The 18,945-nt window shown below is 41.8% G+C and overlaps 1 protein-coding gene and 1 pseudogene across 1 annotated transcript; both read left to right on the top strand.

The window, feature by feature from the left end:
* The first annotated feature begins 2,807 nt into the window (after positions 1–2,807).
* LOC114608181 lies at positions 2,808–3,276 on the top strand (annotated as a pseudogene).
* A 7,553-nt stretch (positions 3,277–10,829) lies between these two features.
* Positions 10,830–14,434, top strand: LOC114608182 (60S ribosomal protein L26-like). The gene is made up of 2 exons (XM_028752140.1): positions 10,830–10,922; positions 13,972–14,434. The coding sequence occupies exons 1-2, from the start codon at positions 10,876–10,878 to the stop codon at positions 14,432–14,434; spliced, it is 510 nt and encodes a 169-aa protein (XP_028607973.1). The 5' UTR covers positions 10,830–10,875.
* Positions 14,435–18,945: the final 4,511 nt, after the last annotated feature.

Here is an 18,945-nt window from a genome sequence, read left to right as displayed (position 1 = left end):
CATTAATGTGAAATTCCCATGAAAGCTTGAAGAAGGTATCAGATCCCCAGGAGCTGTTATGAACCACCATGTGGGTGCTGGGAAGCAAACTCATGTCATCTACAGGAACTGCAAGTGCTCTTAACTGCTGAGCCATGTCTCCAACCCCCCTTTATCCGCAGCCTGCCTCTCCACCTAAAATCTCTTTAAATTCATCTGTAACTAACTGTAAGGAGAATCTCGCCACAGAAGACTAAACTGACCCAATGAACCAATAGTCGTCAGGATTTACCGCCATCTTTCCCAAAATCTGTGGTTCCATCTGTGCTGTGCTGGGCATATGTAGTATACCACACAGCTCAGAGGACCGCTGTCCCGTACAAAGGTGAGGATCTCCTGAGCGTGGAGCCATGTCTGTTCGGACCACAACCATATCTCTTGGTTGGTTTGAGACAGTGACAGAGGTAGGTTGCCATGTTCATCAGTTCTTCAGCTCGAAACAAGAAAAAATGGATTCCACCTATCCATCAGAGCAGCCGGGAGTCATCTGTATGGTCAAAGCCAGACGATTAAGTTCCATCCACCTACTCCTCAAATATCAAATTTACATCTTGGGCCTCTGCTTGGTGCCCATCCCTGGTTAATCAATAACTTAAAATAGGTACATCCTATCGTACCTCCCATCAAGCTAACCCCTCAAATACCACAACATACAGGGAAAATATAACTTTCTAACCAGAGCAGAGGTCAGCAAACTTTCTCCATAAAGGGATAAGTAATAAACACTTGAGGTGTTCTGAGCTGGAAGGTCTCTGATGTAACCAGCACACTCTACCATTGCATCACAAAAGCCTCCCCAGCTAACAGAAAAATAAATAATGTATATACCAACTACTCTTGCATTCATGATCATTTTGTTTGTTTGTTTGTTTGTTTTGTTTTTGTTTGTTTGTTTTTTGTGATAGGGTTTCTCTGTATAGCCCTTGGCTGTCCTGGAACTCACTCTGTAGACCAGGCTGGTCTCGAACTCAGAAATCCTCCTGCCTCTGCCTCCCAAGTGCTGGGATTAAAGGCGTGCGCCACCACTGCCCAGTGCATTCATGATCCTTAATAAACTCATATATAAGTGTTTACATGTGCGTATGTGTGTAGACAAGCAAAGGGCTCACTCTGAAGAAGCATGTGTTTATGGCTTCACCTGACAAAACAATAAAAGGCAACTGCTACCATTCGCATTTATTTTCAAGCTCTGAGAATTTACGTTCATGCTGTAATTCCTACTCTGGTTCTGTTACAAAATACTATTAGCTCATAAATATGGACTTAAGACATGATATCTGGAGATTAAATAACATAATCACCTCTCAGTGAGGCCCTCAGTAATGAACTAAAATCTCACTTCAATTACCATTCTAACATTCCAGGACCAATAGCGTCACAGGGCCAGATACTGTCCCAAAGAATGTCTGTCAGTCTGCAACTATCTAAGGAGCTAACTCTTCCCTACCATAATAAAGCTAACCTACAGAAAGTTGTATAAGGTAAAGGTTGGTCTCCGAGGTGACTTCTTTTTTTTTAATTTTATTTATTCACGTTACATCCTGCTCACTGCCTCCCTCCCAATCACCCCCGCCCACAGCCATTCCCCCAACCCCCTTTCCTTCTCTTCTGAGTTGGTTGGGGCCCGTTGGATATCCCCAAGCCAGGCCCACCAATTCTCTCCAAGGCTAGGCTTCTAATGGGTCTCCTTCCCACAATGTTCCAGTGTGGGTCAGAGTGACCAGTATGAAAATCTGATTCCATATTTTCCAAAATGTAATCATTAAATCTATATATGTATCTCTAAGGGAAGCCTTGCTGAAAAGGTAGCAGTTAAATAAAACCTGTAGTGGAGTTGGGGATAAACCGGACTGCTTCCTCCTTGGCTGCTCTACCTTTCTGTCACTCCCGGGATCATCATGGCCAACTTCCAAGCCATGACCTCTACCAGAAGAGGCCCACACAGTGAGGCATTGAATTTTCCTGCCAGCATCCACATGAATAAAATTGAACATGGATCCTTTGACCCACCAAAACACCCAGCCTGGTTAACAGGTTGACTGTAACATCAAGAGCCAGAACCACCCAGCTGCTCCCGCATTCCTGACCCTTAAACCACGAGAGGTAATAGTATGTTAAATGTTGTAGTGATTAGCAATATAGTGATAGGCAATGAGAGATGAATGGATCCAATATGCAAATAGATTGACGTAAAAACGGATTGTAATCCATTTGCAATCAGCTTACGAAAGACTGATAACGTACAAAAGGAGACAATAAAATCTCTTCAGCCAGAACCTGAAATGTGCCCACCGTGGTAAGCTCCAGATATATGAATGTGGGTTCCAGTCATTCAAAACCTGAAGCAGGCCTTCCTGCAAGGTTCATGTCTTGGCCCTGAAATTACATCTTCCAGGCTACTACCTGGGCCAAGATGTACATTTATCCACGCTTTACACCCAGATCAATGTTCAATTTCTTCTCCAAACCTTTCCAGATGTCCAAGCAGCATCACGTCTTCCTCTCTTTCCTTTCTTAGTATCTATCACACTTAATGTTTTGCTACAGAATTTATTATCGTTAATAAAAATTGTTTACAGGGGGCTGGAGCGGTGGCTCAGCGGTTGAGAGCACTGACTGCTCTTCCGAAGGAAGAGTTCAATCCCCAGCAACCACATGGTGGCTCACAACCATCTGTAATGGGGTCCAATGCCCTCTTCTGGTGTGCCTGAAGACGTCGACTGTGTACTCATATACATAAAATAAATAAATACACTCTTTCTCTTCAACGAGGCAGCCGAGTGGCAGACGCCAACATGCAGATCTTCGTGAAGACCCTGACCGGCAAGACCATCACTCTTGAGGTCGAGCCCAGTGACACCATCGAGAACGTCAAGGCCAAGATCCAAGACAAGGAAGGCATCCCACCTGACCAGCAGAGGCTGATATTCGCTGGTAAACAGCTGGAGGATGGTCGTACCCTGTCCGACTACAACATCCAGAAAGAATCCACCCTGCACCTGGTGCTGCGCCTGCGCGGTGGCATCATCGCACCATCCCTTCGTCAGCTTGCCCAGAAGTACAACTGTGACAAGATGATCTGCCGCAAGTGCTACGCACCCCTGCACCCCCGTGCAGTCAACTGCCGCAAGAAGAAGTGCGGCCATACCAACAACCTGCGCCCCAAGAAGAAGGTCAAATAAAACTGGGGCCATACCTAGCCTGTGACCCCGGGACCAAATAAAGTCCCCTTCCATCAACTGGAAAATAAATAAATAAATAAATAAATAAATAAATACTTCTTTTTAAAAAAAAAAGAAAAAGATAACATTGCTTATAATTATTACCATCGTGAGTAATAAGCTTACTCCCTGTTTCTTAAAAACAAAAGCTACTATTGTCTGAGTTTCCCAGCTTTCCCTCTTACCCTTATCACATGATACCGCTCTTGCAGTAGGACTTGGTCTCATGACCCTTTGAGCAATTCCATGGCATGATCTATCTGGAGAACACATACGTCATTCATCCACCAACATCAGCCTCTTCTAACGCTTCCTCTGGGTTCTAAATCAGAGACTGAAAACGGTGTCTTCCCAACTCTCTTGCAGCTATGATACAACTGGAGTTCTACTAGTGAAGATATGTCTTTGCGAGGCTGGAGGGTAGAAAAGAAATGAAGTCCCTGATTTTCTTCCATTGTGACTGAGGAGAAATGGGTTCCCATGAGTGTCTACAGCAGCCTACCAGCTGCAGGGCTGTAAGGAAGCGACTCGGCAGCCAGGACACAGCGGCTGCATTTTCTAACCTTAGATCATTGTTTAGTCACATAACCTTTCATTTAAAAATCCCAAAGGTAGGCCCTATCCTCTATACCCACCCCTTCTAACACTCAGTAAATACCTAACTCCTAGTAGTAAATTCCTTTCAAGTTAAAATGCCCCATCAATTTCTACAGCATGAATTGAGTTTTGAATAACAAAGGTACCACTTATCTTTGGGTGATTTGTTGTTGTTGTTGTTGTTGTTCTTAAAGCTTATGCCAATGACTTAATTATTTTTTTTTATTACATTCACTCATCCACTCAAACTGTGGTGGAGATTTCTAGATAAACTGATAGATAGAAAGAGAGAAAAGAAGCTACCTAAAGAAAGAGATCCAGGCTGAGGAAACAGCTCAAGATGAAGCATTTGTTGGGTGAGAATGAGGACTTCAGATCCCTAAAACCCACTTAAAGCCAGGCACAGTAGCCCATATCTGTAATCCCAGCATTCCTGTGGTTACATGGGAGGGAGGGAAGGAGGGAGGGAGGGAGGGAGGGAGGGAAAGAGGGAGGGAGGGAGGGAGACAAAGACAGAGAGAGAGAGAGAGAGAGAGAGAGAGAGAGAGAGAGAGAGAGAGAGAGAGAATGAATCCCCAGAGATCTGCAGAGTAGCTAGCCGCCATACAAAGCAGCAAACATAGAGATCGTGCCTCAAGACTAAAGACATGGAGCAGTACCTGAGGTAAAATTGGAGTGTATTGATACATGCTTCTAATTCCAGTGCTTGGGAGGCAGGTCAATCTCTGAATGGTCAGCCTATTGTACAGAATGAGTTCTAGGACAGCCAGAGCTACACAGAAAAGCCCTTTCTTGGAAACAAGCAAACAAACAATAACAATAAAAACAAAAAACCAAAAAACTTGAGGTTTGCCCTCTGATATCCATACACACTCTCCGACATATGTGTAAACCCCCCCTCACAAATACACACACACACACACACACACGTATACACACACATCATACAAGGATACATGAAAACACATCAAACACGCACTCAAAAAATTTTTAAAAAGAAAACTTCGTGACGCCATTTTGCACCACATGCTGAAGGATCTCGGGTAGAAATCACAACATTCAGTGAAGAGGGTCCAAAGCATCCATCAGCCCTCCACTGGTGTTAGCAGAGTTCCGTGGGAAGGGACGGCTCACTTGTTGTTTGCTGATTGCTTTAGCTGGGCCTGAACTGAAGCAAATCCTCTCATTTCTTCAACGGAAAGCAGAGGGGAGCGGATGCGGCAGTGAAGAAGGCGGGTCAACCCTAACCTTCCAAAGGCGTTGCGCTTGGATAAGCTGTAGCCGAGAGACCAAAAAAGCCGTCAACATTTCAGTAACCACTCAGGTATGATGAGGTCAGCTTGGGGAAGCGAAACTATTTTCAACGTCTCTGCTTGCTACAGCAAAACTCAGAAACAAACAAACAAACAAAAAACGAGACGAGACGGAGGCGTTAGCGGACGTTCTTTGAACAGGGATTACGAGAAACTGGGCCTTCTAAACAGTTGCAGCAAATTCCTCCACAGCTCCAGAAGGCATGGAAAATTATTGTCAATTAAGTGCCTAATGCTAATCAAAGCTGGCATATTGGTTTTTAATCAAAGTTACGATAGAATGGAATTACATTTTTAAGTGTTATGTGTCTATGATACAACGTTAGAACTTCAAACACAGCCAGCTATATAGCACATTTACGCTCACTTTATAGCATTTGGATCGCAAATTTACTATTTGAAATAGCCATAAATGTTTACGCTGGCTGTATCTTTATCATATGCCTAAAGATGTTTATAAGGCCAAGGTGACTGGAACAAAATGTGAAGCACACATATAATTAGCGTGCTCTCTCCACACGGGTGTGAACTAGCTTGAATCCTGGGGTGTTCTAAAGTCACACATGGGCATTGCCTCTATACTGGGGGGATAGCTCACACAGAATTTGCTACAGTGCTAAGCACAAAGGCGTCTAATGAACTTGTGTTGCTTGTGTGCATGTCAGTAATGATAAAATGTTTTGTACCTTAAATACTATTCATATATACACAGGTAGTATTATACAGACTAAGTATGTTATGTTCATGTACTTAGATAGATAGATAGATAGATAGATAGATAGATAGATAGATAGATTGACAGACAGATAGGTGATTGATAGATATATACATAGATGATAGATAGATAGATAAATAGATGATAGATAGATAGATAGATAGATAGATAGATAATAGATAGATAGACAGATATTAACAATTAAAGAAAAAGGACATAAATTTTAAAAGAGCAAGAGGGTACAAGAGAACAGCTGGAGGAAGGAAAGGGAGATGGAAATGATATAATTACAATATAATTTCAAAAAATAAAAATACTATAAATAAATACTATAAGTAAAATAAAAATAATAAAAACTACAGTTTCCTTGGTTTGCTTTCTTCTCTTCTGTTTCATCTCTGTCTCTTACATATAGGGCATTTCCTGGCCTCAAAGATAATCCACAGTGAACTGTAGACTCTAACACCATCTACTGTCAATTAGAGATCCTGAAGTGGCCTGTCCAGAAAGTTTCCACTTTGATCCAACTGTCTCTATTATAATCGAAGCTTGCACACCACCCTCTGAGCACTCAGGCTGCTCCATCATCACGTTTCATTGCCCCGTTGTTAACCTGTCTTGGAAACCGAGCGTTCATCCAGCCGCGGTGGCAGATAGATCCACCACACCAAGTGCTGCGAGGGCTTCAGACGTAAGCACAGAGGCCCTGGATTCAGGCTGGATTCAGATTGTGTTCGTATTATAGTTCCTCCTGTACTGGCTACAAGACTTTGAGTAAATCACTTAACACCGCTGACCTTCCGTTCTGTCCTAGATATGGTTCGCATTCAGAAATGGAAAAGTGTAATATAAACCTTTTAGGGTAGCATCTGTCACATTGTTTTAAGGATACAAAAATTGACAGTTATCCTGCTTACGGAAAGATAGTCAAATGAGGAAAGCATCCGTTCAAACAATTCGTTCTTCGTGGCGTAAGGATTCCAAGTACAAGCACAAAGATGTTCGAATTAGACTGGCACCGGATGTAGGCTTTTTACAGGAGTTAGTATCTGACCCAGGCACTCACGGGGAGGGGTGAAGAGGGAGACACAAAAACAGGTAAAGACTGCGCGGGAAAGCACTGCAGCCAGGACCGCATGCGCAAAGACAGCCAGAGGCTGCTCCTGGGGAAAGGCTGAGATCAAGGCGGGTTGGGGTGGGGAGAGCATCTGGAGGAGCTGAGGTGAGAGGGGCCATGGGCAGATGATGACAGAATCCCCGCCTTAGAAATATGAACTCAGCAATAAAGTCACAGGGGCTGTGATGAAATCAAAGTTTTAAAAGCTCCTCATAGCCTCCAGGTAAAAAGTAAAGATGTGTCAGGAACCTCAGAGGTTCAACACCAAACGCTGAGACGGATGGAAAACCACTGTCAAATGTCTGCACTACGCCCTCCTGTAACCCACCTCAACCCTCAATGAACTTGACTCAAAACAATAACTCCAAAATTAGACTCCGTATTCCATTATATACGCCACATTCAAAGGGAACTTTGATCCTTCCATATTCGAAGAGCCCCCTAAAAAATTAATAATGGGACAGCCTCCATTCTTCTACGAAATCCCTATTCATTCACGAGATGAATCTGCCCAAAGATACAGATGAGGATCGTAACTCTATTTTTAACTTCCTATTCTTCCCAAGCGAAAACAGGTTAATTATATTTCAGAAGTAACCTTTTCTTACCTTTCCATCAGTAATGGTGTCAAATAATTTCATAATGGATAATAAAACTCCCATTAGTGTTATGAATTATATTAGTATGAATCTTCCCCAAAGTCTTAAAATGTTTTAGCTGATATTTTAACTGTCTTAAAATTATGCTATAATGTACTTTTTTGAAGATTCTTTCTCAGCTTATTCTCAGCTCACCCCCAGATCAACCATCTTGACCACTCAGGTGTGTCAGTCCATTGGTTCAAACCCTTCTCTTCCACAAAATGCACTTAGTGATTTCTTACCTGGATAACAGCCATGCCACATCTGTTCACATTTCTTCTGAAACAGGTCTTTCTATTGTCCAAACAAGACACCATTGTTCAAAAAGTTTATTTGTGCCTCCCCTCCTCCTTATAGGTGATGGGTAGGAAGTAGGAAAAAGAAAAAATATTGTTTTCAGACCAAGGAGCAATAATTACTTTTTATTACTCTGCGTGTGAGAGAGTGTATGTGTGTATTAGTCAGGGTTCTCTAGAGTCACAGAACTTACGGATTGTCTCTTTATATTGAGGGAATTTATTGTGATGACTTACACTCTGGTGTCTAACCACCCCAACAATGATCAGCTGTGAATGGAAGTCCAAGAATCTAGCAATTGCTCAGTCCCATGAGGCTAGTTGTTTAAGCCATTCTTCTGTGGAAGTAGGTTCCAACAGATCTGCTGGCAAGAAAATGCAAGCAGGCAAAGAAGAGAGAGTCTTCTTCTTCCAATACCCTTATGTAGGTCTCCAGCAGAAGGTGTGGCCCAGATTAGAGGTGTGTACGAGCATGCCTGGATCTGGGACTTGCTTTGTCCCAGGCTGACCTTTAACTCAGAGATCTCCTTGCTCTGGTCTCCTGGGATTAAAATTGTGTACTACCTTGCCTGGGCCTAAGCTACTCATGGCCACTATGCCTCAAGATCTCCATGCCAAGATCCAGGTCAGAAGCTTGTGTCTTCCAGCCTCAAAATCTTGATCACAGGTGAGTCCTCCAATTCTGGATTGTAGTTCATTCCAGATATAGTCAAGGTGACAACCAGGAATAGCCATTACAGTGTGTGTGTGTGTGTGTGTGTGTGTGTGTGTGTGTGTGTTATAGCACATTGGTGGAGATCAAAGGTCAAGTTTCAAAAGTCAGTTCTCTTTTTACTGTGTGATTTCTGGGAATCAGGTCACCAGGCTTGGTGACAATTGTCTTTACCAATTCAACCATCTCACCAGCCTGTGGGACAGTATTTAAACTCCCTTTCTCTGTAGTGTTTCTGATATCCAGTTCCCTATTGCTATCCATTACTGAACGAGGTCCTCTCTCAGAAGGATGCTGCCCATCTCAAGCCTTTTTGCTAACCGGTTCCAGGTCCCCTGTGCCCATCACACACTCCGCTTGTAAATAATTACTTTAATTACTCTGAAACGCCTCTTTGATATTCAAATGAGTAGCCTTGGATTCGGGTTACATGAATGTAAATATTTATTTGAGAAGTGAAATATTTAGTTGGGCTCTTGGGACATCTCATCTTCCCAAGTCAAGGGACAGATGCATCAGAGTGTCACAGCATTATTGTGCTGTGGGTTGACAAAGAACCATCGCTTGATCAAACCTTAGCCAGATTCCTGAACCTTCCCTTAGGCTCATCCATGTAGCTCTTATAAATCCCAGTCTTAACCAGGATACTGCTGAGTAGCAAAGACCTGCCCACACCATTTATATCTAGCCAGGTTCCTCCCGAAAATATCCTGTTGGATTGCTTCACCCGCTCAGTAAATTCACCTCTAGTTACCTCTTAGTAAATTTCCATCTGTCAGCCCCTACCCTGTCCCCGGCCATGAGTTCCCACTTGTACACAATGTTTACAAAACCCAGTCCCGTTTCCCCAGCCAATTACCAAGCTCCATTGCTGTGGTTCCTGTGTTTATGGTGCCAACTCTGAACAGTGTCTTCCTTATCAAGCTTTACCTTTATAATTAACCACTGAACAATTTTTCCTTTATTTATTTGTGTATGTGCACTGTGGGGGGGGGAATGTTACACTTGCAGGGGCATGGGGTGCATGTGTACATGTGTGTGGAGGCCAGAGGTCAACCTTGGTTTTTTGAAACAGTATCTTTCATTGGGACCTCAGATTGAAACAGTAACTTTCATTAGGACCTCGGATTGAAACAGTATCTTTCATTAGGACCTCAGAATCAGAGATTAGGCTAGGCTGACTGGCCAGTCTGGTCAATGGAGTGAGTTCCTGACCAGCCTAATTGGGGAGGGGGGTGGAGTGGAGTAGGGGACAATAGCTCTGTCACAGAACAGCAGATAATCAAAGTAGTGATACTTCATGAGAAGAAAATCATAGATTCTACACACACTTAAGAGGGACAGACCGTAAGAGAGACGTGCTGCAGGGCTCACCCCAGCGTGGAGTCTGTCCAGCACTCAGGGGCTTCATTACTGTCCAGTATTGATAGACTGTATCCTGCCTTCTCATTGGACAGGACAGAATGGAGCTCAAGGAATCTCACTGTAACGTTTATGCACCGTTTTGAGACTTAATTTGGGCAAAGTTATACTAATGCAGCACCTGAGATAAATTTTTTGTGTGTGTGGTTTTTCAAGACAGGGTTTCTCTGTGTAGCCCTGGCTGTCCTGGAACTCACTCTGTAGACCAGGCTGATCTCAAACTCAGAAATCCGCCTGCCTCTGTCTCCCAAGTGCTGGGATTAAAGGTGTGTGCCACCACTGCCCGGCTTGATAAAATCATTTTCAAAGAAAAGGGATCCTCCCAATTAGTATGCTCCGTTCTGTGTTGTGAGACACACAGCTGAGGCTTTACAAACGAAAAAAAGAGTGATCTCATCATTCTGGAATTCAGAAGAGCCAACTGTATTTCCAGGGTAAAAGAGCAGCTACTGTGCCACCCACTTATCTTATTTAAGTCAGGCTGGTAGCAATTAGCTCTGTAACTGGCTGGTAACACTGAGTGCATTTCTGCCTGTCTCCCTTGTTAGCATACCTCTTTTCTGCATAAATATACCCCAGAGCATTGTCAAAGGTCCTGAGGCTGGATATGTGGTATGACGGAGTAAGGTTCTTTATCAGGAAATCCATGACAAGATTCTCTTTGTAAAATTCAACTACAGTCTTCAGCAAGGGGTGAGGGACTGATTTGTTCTTCACATAATTTCCCAGCATAAGAAATGTGTTTATTTTCAGGAACATTTGGCACATTAGCAGCTGTGCGCTGGACAGTTGCTACCCTGGGATGTACCATGATTGGAGTTTTGAAGAATGTTTCAGATTGGAACTGAAGTAAGTAAAGTTTGGTGTTGGTCCTGACACCACGGTTTGGGGCTTTGCTGAGCGTGATTGGGAGCAGATAGAACAAGAGTCATATACTATAGTTTCTAGAACAGCCAAACAATTGATGCTTTAGAGTATGTTCACCAGTCACACACAGCAACCTCGGTGCTCTGTCCCATCGGTCACCTCTCCTGACCAGGCCCAGCATTCTGACAGTCTTCGTGACCTACACCAGCAGTTCTCAACCTTCCTAACACCACCACCCTTGAATATGGTTCCTCGGATTGTGACTGTGTTAGGCAACTTCTGTGAAAAGGTCGTTTGACTCTCAAAGGGATTGCAACCCACAAATTGAGAAACTCTGACCTATAAATCAATCCCCAGAATCATATGAGATGCCTCCACAAGGAAAGACTTGAGGGAGTTGTCACACTAAGGAAAGCCAAGGCACCATCCTCTAAGTAATGTTCTCCTTTTTCAAAACTAGAGAGCTGAAGCAAGTTTTGCTTACATACTATAGATTCTATGAGGAACAGGAAGAAAGACAGACATTTAGTATATGATTCCAGAGAATTATCTCAAACATCTTCACTACTGTACATATTCAATGAGAAAAGTGAGCCAGTATTTTGAAACATTCAGCCTCATTCTCTTCCTCCACTCACTGGATACGCAATGAGTCTGCAGGGTTCCCTGCTTTGATAACTACACTGGTGTGTTATATGGGGGTCCTAGTTTCGTGTGTGTGTGTGTGTGTGTGTGTGTGTAAGAGAGAGAGAGAGAGAGAGAGAGTTTTGAAATAAGCACTTAATTTATATATATGTACATGTATGAATATATAATATATAATATAAATGTATATAATATACATGTAATTGAGTGGAAAGTGAACAAGGTCTGAAGATGTGGATATTATAATATGCACAATACATATACTATAATATGGTATATAATATAATATGTAATTAATGTATAATATATAATATATAACATAAAATATATAATACATGATAAATATATGTGTATGTGTATATGTATGTATATGTGCATATACATATAATTAAGTGGAAAGTGAACAAGGTCTGAAGATGTAGATATTATAATATGTACAATACATATAATATGTTATGTAATATATAATATTAATTAATATGTAGTGAATAATATATAATGTATAATATATAACACATGATAAATGTACATGTGTATACACATATAATTAAATGGAAGATGAACAATGTCTGAAGATGTGGCTCAGTGACAGAATGTCTAAGATGTATGACACTCTGGGTTCAGGAAAGACAGAAAGGCAGGGCAGGGAAGGAAGAGCTACTCAGGACATGATTCAGTAAGTAAAGAGCTTGCCTCTCAAGCATAAGGACCAGAGTTCACATCCCCAGAACCCACATAAGAGCCAGGCAGGCGTGGTGGCCACCTATTACTCTAACACTTAGGAGGCGTGGTCTGGGGACCCAAGGTAAGCTGGCTGGCTTGGCTAGTCAGACTCTGCAAGCACCAAGATCAGCTACTGGTCGGCCCAGACAAAGTGGACACCAGTGGAGGAAGGCACCTGACATTCATCAACCTTGGGCCTCCACACATGGACACACACATGTTCATGCACACACACACATATGTACATATACATACACATACATATATATACATACATACACAGGTATGCAACAAAAATCAGTAAGATAACCCTATTCAAATATGTACGTATTTACACATGCATTGTGGATAGGTAAGGCTAAATGTGCCTTTTATTCTTTTAAGTCATTATTTAGTTTATCTTGGTTTGGGTGGTTTCGTAAAGACTTACTTTATATGCCTATTTGCAGAAGTCTCAAGCATTATTTTACAGTTACACTCACGGGAGCAATGGCTTTAAACGCTATACTTAACGACAATCTTTCCTATCACAATGATTGACTATTAGGATGTCGTTCTTACTCTTAGTTTTACAAACCTAGGCGAAGATGAATTACACCCCTTTTATATCAATGATATCTTTCCTACTATATATTTTCTTCAAAGCACAAGCAAAACTTGTTCAAAGTAGACCTCTCTCTACAGCTTAAAGAGCGATCACCCTTAAAGAAGGTTATAATATTTCAGCATTTGCTTGTGGATATTAGGTTTTGGCTACTGGAATATATTCTAAAGCTATTAATATTTTCTTTAATTGAAAATACATGTTTTCATATGATATATTCTGACTACAGTTCCCCTCCCCAGACTCTTCCCCATTCCTCCCCATTTCCCATTCCATCTGCATCCCTTTCTACCTCTTCCTAGAAAACAAACAGATATCTAAGGAGAAACAAAAAAAAAGGTAAGATAAACAGAGAAAAAGCAGAGGAAAATACATAGGCACAGAGACACACTTGCTCGCACACACAGAGATTCCATGAAAACATAAAGCCGGAAGCCATAATATATACGCAAAGAACCTGTAAGGTTAAAGAAAAAGTCCTGACACAACTTCATGAGACAAAATAACCCTCCAAAGATGCCATTGAGTTTGTGTTGTGTTGGCCATCTACTGCTAGGAAGGAACCCTACACTGAAGAGTAGTGTGTTGGCTGGTGAAATTCCCTTGGAGAAAACTATTTTTTGCAAGTAGTGATCAACTGGAGCTGGCTTCTGGGTTAGGGATAGGTGTATGTGTCTACTTCTCCTCTCAGCAGTAAGACCTCATCTGGTACACACCTGCGTAAGCCCTGTACATGCTGATATTTCAAATGTAAATAGGTCACACTGTTTAGAATGCCTTGTTCTTCTGGTGTCCTCCATCCCCTCTGGCTCTTACACTCTTTCTGCCTCCTCTTCTGCAGAGTTCTCTGAGCCCTGAGGGAAGGGATTTGACAGGGACATCCCATTTAGGTCTGAGAGTTCCAAGTTTTCTCACTCTCTGCACGTTGTCTGTGGGTCTCTCTGTATTTGTTCCCATTGGCTGCAGGAGGAAGTTTCTCTAGTGATGTCTGAGAAAGGCACTGATCTATGCTTATAGCAGAATGTCATTAAGACTCATTTTAATTCTTTCCTTTTGCAGCCATCGGTGGATCGCAGCTGCCAAAATGAAATTCAATCCCTTCATGACTTCTGACCGAAGCAAGAACCGCAAATGGCATTTCAATGCACCTTCTCACATTCGGAGGAAGATCATGTCTTCCCCTCTTTCCAAAGAACTGAGACAGAAGTATAATGTTCGGTCTATGGCCATTCGAAAGGAAGATGAAGTTCAGGTTGTTCGGGGATACTACAAAGGCCAGCAGATTGGCAAAGTGGTCCAAGTGTACAGGAAGAAATATGTCATCTACATTGAGGGAGTCCAGCGAGAGAAGGCTAATGGCACAACTGTCCACGTGGGCATCCACCCCAGCAAGGTAGTTATCACCAGGCTAAAGCTGGACAAGGACCGCAAGAAGATCCTGGAGAGGAAAGCCAAGTCCAGGCAAGTAGGAAAGGAGAAGGACAAATACAAAGAAGAAACAATAGAGAAGATGCAGGAGTAGAGACATCTCATGCACGGCTTTCATTAAAGGCTGCTTAAGTAAAAAAAAAAAAAAAAAAAAGACTCATTTTATTGCTACATATCTTTAGCAGAACCGTATTTGAGTTTTCCTCTAGGTGTCTGATCTATCTAGTCTGAGGTTCTTGGCCAATCCCGCAGTGTCAGTGATGGGCTTCATTCTGGGCCTTAGATCGAATCAGATGTTGGTTGGATGCTCTCACGGCTGTATCTTGTGGGCAGGTCACCATTGTGGATCAAAGCATTTGGAGCTGGGTTGGTATTTACCTTTGGTAGTGTGCCCCAGTAGCAGGAACACAACTTTGTAGGAGTGGAGGCTCTAAGGAGACTACAGTCAGCTCAGTTTCTTTGTGTTCAGTGAGTTGTGTAGATGCTGTCTTCAGCAAGCTTCTCCATCAGTTTGTGGAGAACAACTTGGCAATAGCCTAAGTTATTCGGGGTTTCCCAAAGGCCCCTTTGGGCAGCACCTTGATTAGATGTCACCCATGCCTTGTAATAGAACCTTCATCTGGAAACAAAGTTTGTCCCCCCGGAGTTCTGTTTCCCCCGTTATTCAGTGAGTTCACTTAGATCAACTTTATACATGCATATACTTTAATTATCTTCTACTGTATTGGGTTTCCGTGCAGTCCCTCAAATGACCCGTGATTTTACCTGCCCCTCCTTCATCCCCACCTCATTTGATCCTCCCATTCTGCCCCCACACACGTCATCCATCCATAACTCTCTTTTCCAGCTCTCCTCCCAAGTGAGATCCATCCCTCCCTCCCATTCCCTTACTCTATCCCTAATCTCTGAGGTTCTGTGGATTATAGATTGCTTATCAGATAACACCCACAAATACGAGACTATGCACCATATCTCCTTCTGGGTCTGGGTTACCTCACTCAGAATGATTTTTTTTTCTAACTTCATCCATTTACCTACGGATTTCTTGATTTCGGGTTTTTAATGCTGAGTAATATCCCATTGTATACACGAACTACGTTTTCTTTATCCAGTCATCCATCGGTAGACATGTAAGTTGTTTCCAATTCCTGGCTATTTTGAATAAAGCATCAGTGAACATTGATTGACTAAGTGTCTTTGTGAGAGGGAGCATTCTTAGAGCATATGTGAAGGCGTGGTACATGTAGATTCTGAAGCAGATATGTGCCCATCTTTCTGAGGAACTATCACACTGATTTCCATAGCGGCTGTACCACTGAGCCCTCCCCTCAGGAGTACATGTCAGTTCTCCTTAACGAGTTCTCTCCAGCGTGAGCTGTCATTTGTTTTATTGATCTTGGCCATTCTGACAAGAGTAGGATGAGATCTCAAAAGTGGTTTTGATTTACATTTTTCTGATGACTAAGAATGTTCTAAAAAAAAAAAAAAAGAGAGAAAGAAAGAAAGGAAGGAAGGAAGGAAGGAAGGAAGGAAGGAAAGAAGGAAGGAAGGAAGAAGAAAAAAGAACTAGAGAGATGGTTCAGCGGTTAAGAGTACTGACTGCTCTTCCAGGGGTCCTGAGTTCAATTCCCAGCAACCACATGGTGGCTCACAACCATCTGTAATGGGATCCGATGCCCTCTTCTGGTGTGTCTGAAGATAGCAACAGTATACCCACATACATGCAATAAATAAATAAATCTTTAAAAAACAAAAGAATGTCTTATAATTGTTTCTCAGATGTTTGTGTTTCCTCTTTTGAGAATTATGGTTAGATCTGTACCTTATTACATAATTAGTTATTTTTTCTCAATGTTCATATTTATATATGTGCACATATATATATGGACATTTGATAGATGATAGATAGATAGATAGATAGATAGATAGATAGATAGGTTTTAGTTATTTATATATTTTAGATATTAGCCCTCTACCAAATGTGTCTTGGGTAAAATCTTTCCCTGTTCTGTCCTGTTCTGTAGGATGCTTTTCTTGTCCCGTTGACAGTGTCCTTTGAAATGCAGGTTTTCAGTTTCACGAGGTCTCATTTATTAATTGTTAATCTTAGAGCCTGTGCTAACATGTCTCCTGAGCCGATGAGTTCAAGGTTACTCCCTACTGTCTCTTCTGTCAGTGTATCTGGCCTTGTGTTGAGGTCTTTGCTCTGTTTTGAATTGAGTTTCAAGCAGGTTGAAAAGTATGGACCTATTTACACTCTTCCACATACAGCCATCCCATATGACTAGCACAATTTGTTAAGGATGATGTCTTTTTTCCCAGGGTGTATTTCTGGTTTCAAATGTCATGTGTCTATAGTTGTGTGGACTTGTTTTTGGGTCTTCAATTCCGTTGATCAATGTGTCTGCTTCGTGCTGATACTATGCTGTTTTTATTACTGTAGCTCTGTAGTACAGAGCTTGAAATTGGAGGTGGTGACTCCTCCAGATGTTCTATTATTATTTGGGAATGTTTCACCTATCCTGGTGGTGTATATATGTATATGTGTGTGTACATGTGTGTACATGTGTGTACATGTGTGTACATATGTTTGTGTCTGTATGCATTTGCATGTGAAGCTGAAGTTGTGTTTTCAAATTTATAAAGCATTGTGTTGGATGATGGAAATCGCATTGAATCTGTAGATTGGCTTTGGTAAGGACGTTTTTATTATATTAATCCAACAGATCCATAGCATGGGAGATTCTATCTTCTAATGTCTTCTTCAATTTCTTTCTTCAATGTCTTGAAGTTTTTATCATACAAGTCTTTAATGTGCTTGGTAAGACTTATACTGAGATATTTTGTATTTGCTGAGGCTTCTATGAAAGATGCTGTCTCCCTGGATTCTTCCTCAGTTTGTTTGTTGTTTGTATTGAAAGACTACTGATGATAGTGTATTAACTCTGTATTTGCTGAAGTGTTTATCAGCTGTAGGACTTTCCCAGTGAAATTTTTAGGATCACTTACATATAAAATCATATCATAGGCAAAAAAGATACTTCGACTTCTTGTATTCTTATCTGTATTCTCTTAATCTCCTACAACTGTCTTATTGCTCTAGTTAAGACCTCAAGTACTATAGTTACATATATGGAAAGAGTGGACAGCCTGGTCTTGTTTCTGATTTTACTGGAAATGTTTTGAGCTTGACTCCATTTAAGTTGATGTTGGCTGTGGCTTTTCTGTAAATCACCTGTGCACACATGAGATCTGCACATGCACACACTACAAACACATACACACGCACACACATACACACATGCGCACATACACACATGTGCACATATACATACACATGCGAATACACTTGCACACACACACATGTACACACACAAAATATATTTTTCACATGCAATATATATATATAGTATGTATACTGAGGTAAATAAGGTTCAACAGGTTATCTGAACTTGATCCCTGGAACCCACATTGTAAAATGTGAGAACTGATTCTTACAAATTGTCCTCTAACTCCATAAACACGCTGTAGTGTCCACTGTGCACACACAATTAACTAACTAATTAATTAATAGAAAGGTCATATCTCTGATTATTGTGGGCATTTTGGTGTGTAAGGAAATGCACAAGCCCAGTCGTTGGTGTTCGGTAAATATCAAGTGCCGTGTGTGTTTGTACACACAAACATGTGTGCCTATTTTATTCCCTGAATCATACAGACCATGGGAAAGGCACAAAATAAGAAGGCCTGGTTTGCCGCATGTCTGATGTTTACCAAAATCGCTATTTGGTTTTGCCTTCTGCTGTGACAAAAATATCCAGAAACAACTTACGGAAGGAGAGTCCACATGGGCCCACAGCTCAGAAGTGGAGTGTGACATAGTAGGAAGAACATAGTAACATAGTGGAAGGCATGCCCCTGAATCTGCTTCTCTGCAGCTCTATGGGAATATGACTCAGGCCTCCTCACGTAGCTCCCTTCCCCTGAACCTTTCAGAAACACCCAGATTCTGATACAGGAACATGTGTTTAAATCATAAGGCACAAGATCCACTTCCTGTTGAAGCTGACCTAAAATCTCCTCACATTATTCATGGGGTGTGTGCTCACTTTAAAAGCCTCCTCCGGAGAAGGGAGCAATACACACACACACACACACACACACACACACACTCAGCAATCATTCTCTCAAAGGCAAGATGAATTAGATAGCTGATTGTTGTTGTCTGGATTCGACAGTCTTGCAGTCACGCCTGTTGCCTAAAGTAAAGACCTAATCTGAATTAAATGACTATAAAAAACTTGAAGGCCTCGTGGTCTTCCATGCTGGCATGTATGTAGTAACACAAACTCGGATTCCCAGAGTGCTGCATTTCCTCCTTGCTTCCAGCAGTTAACACTCAAACCATTATTGACTATGTCGTACATGCAGAACAGAATCTTCTAGTTCTGTTTTGTTTTACATACCATCCAAACTTAAAAAAAAAAAAGTCTTGCATTCTCAGCACATGTATTAAGGAACGGATAGATTGAACTATTTGCTTCGTAGGCCAAAACTGACAGTACCTGAAACAGCACAGAGGGACGCTCTCCAGTCACAGCCGTG

This window comes from Grammomys surdaster, unplaced genomic scaffold (genome assembly GCF_004785775.1).
Source record: "Grammomys surdaster isolate TR1022 unplaced genomic scaffold, NIH_TR_1.0 125877, whole genome shotgun sequence".
Taxonomy (NCBI): domain Eukaryota; kingdom Metazoa; phylum Chordata; class Mammalia; order Rodentia; family Muridae; genus Grammomys; species Grammomys surdaster.
This window is presented reverse-complemented; position numbering and strand designations above follow the sequence as displayed.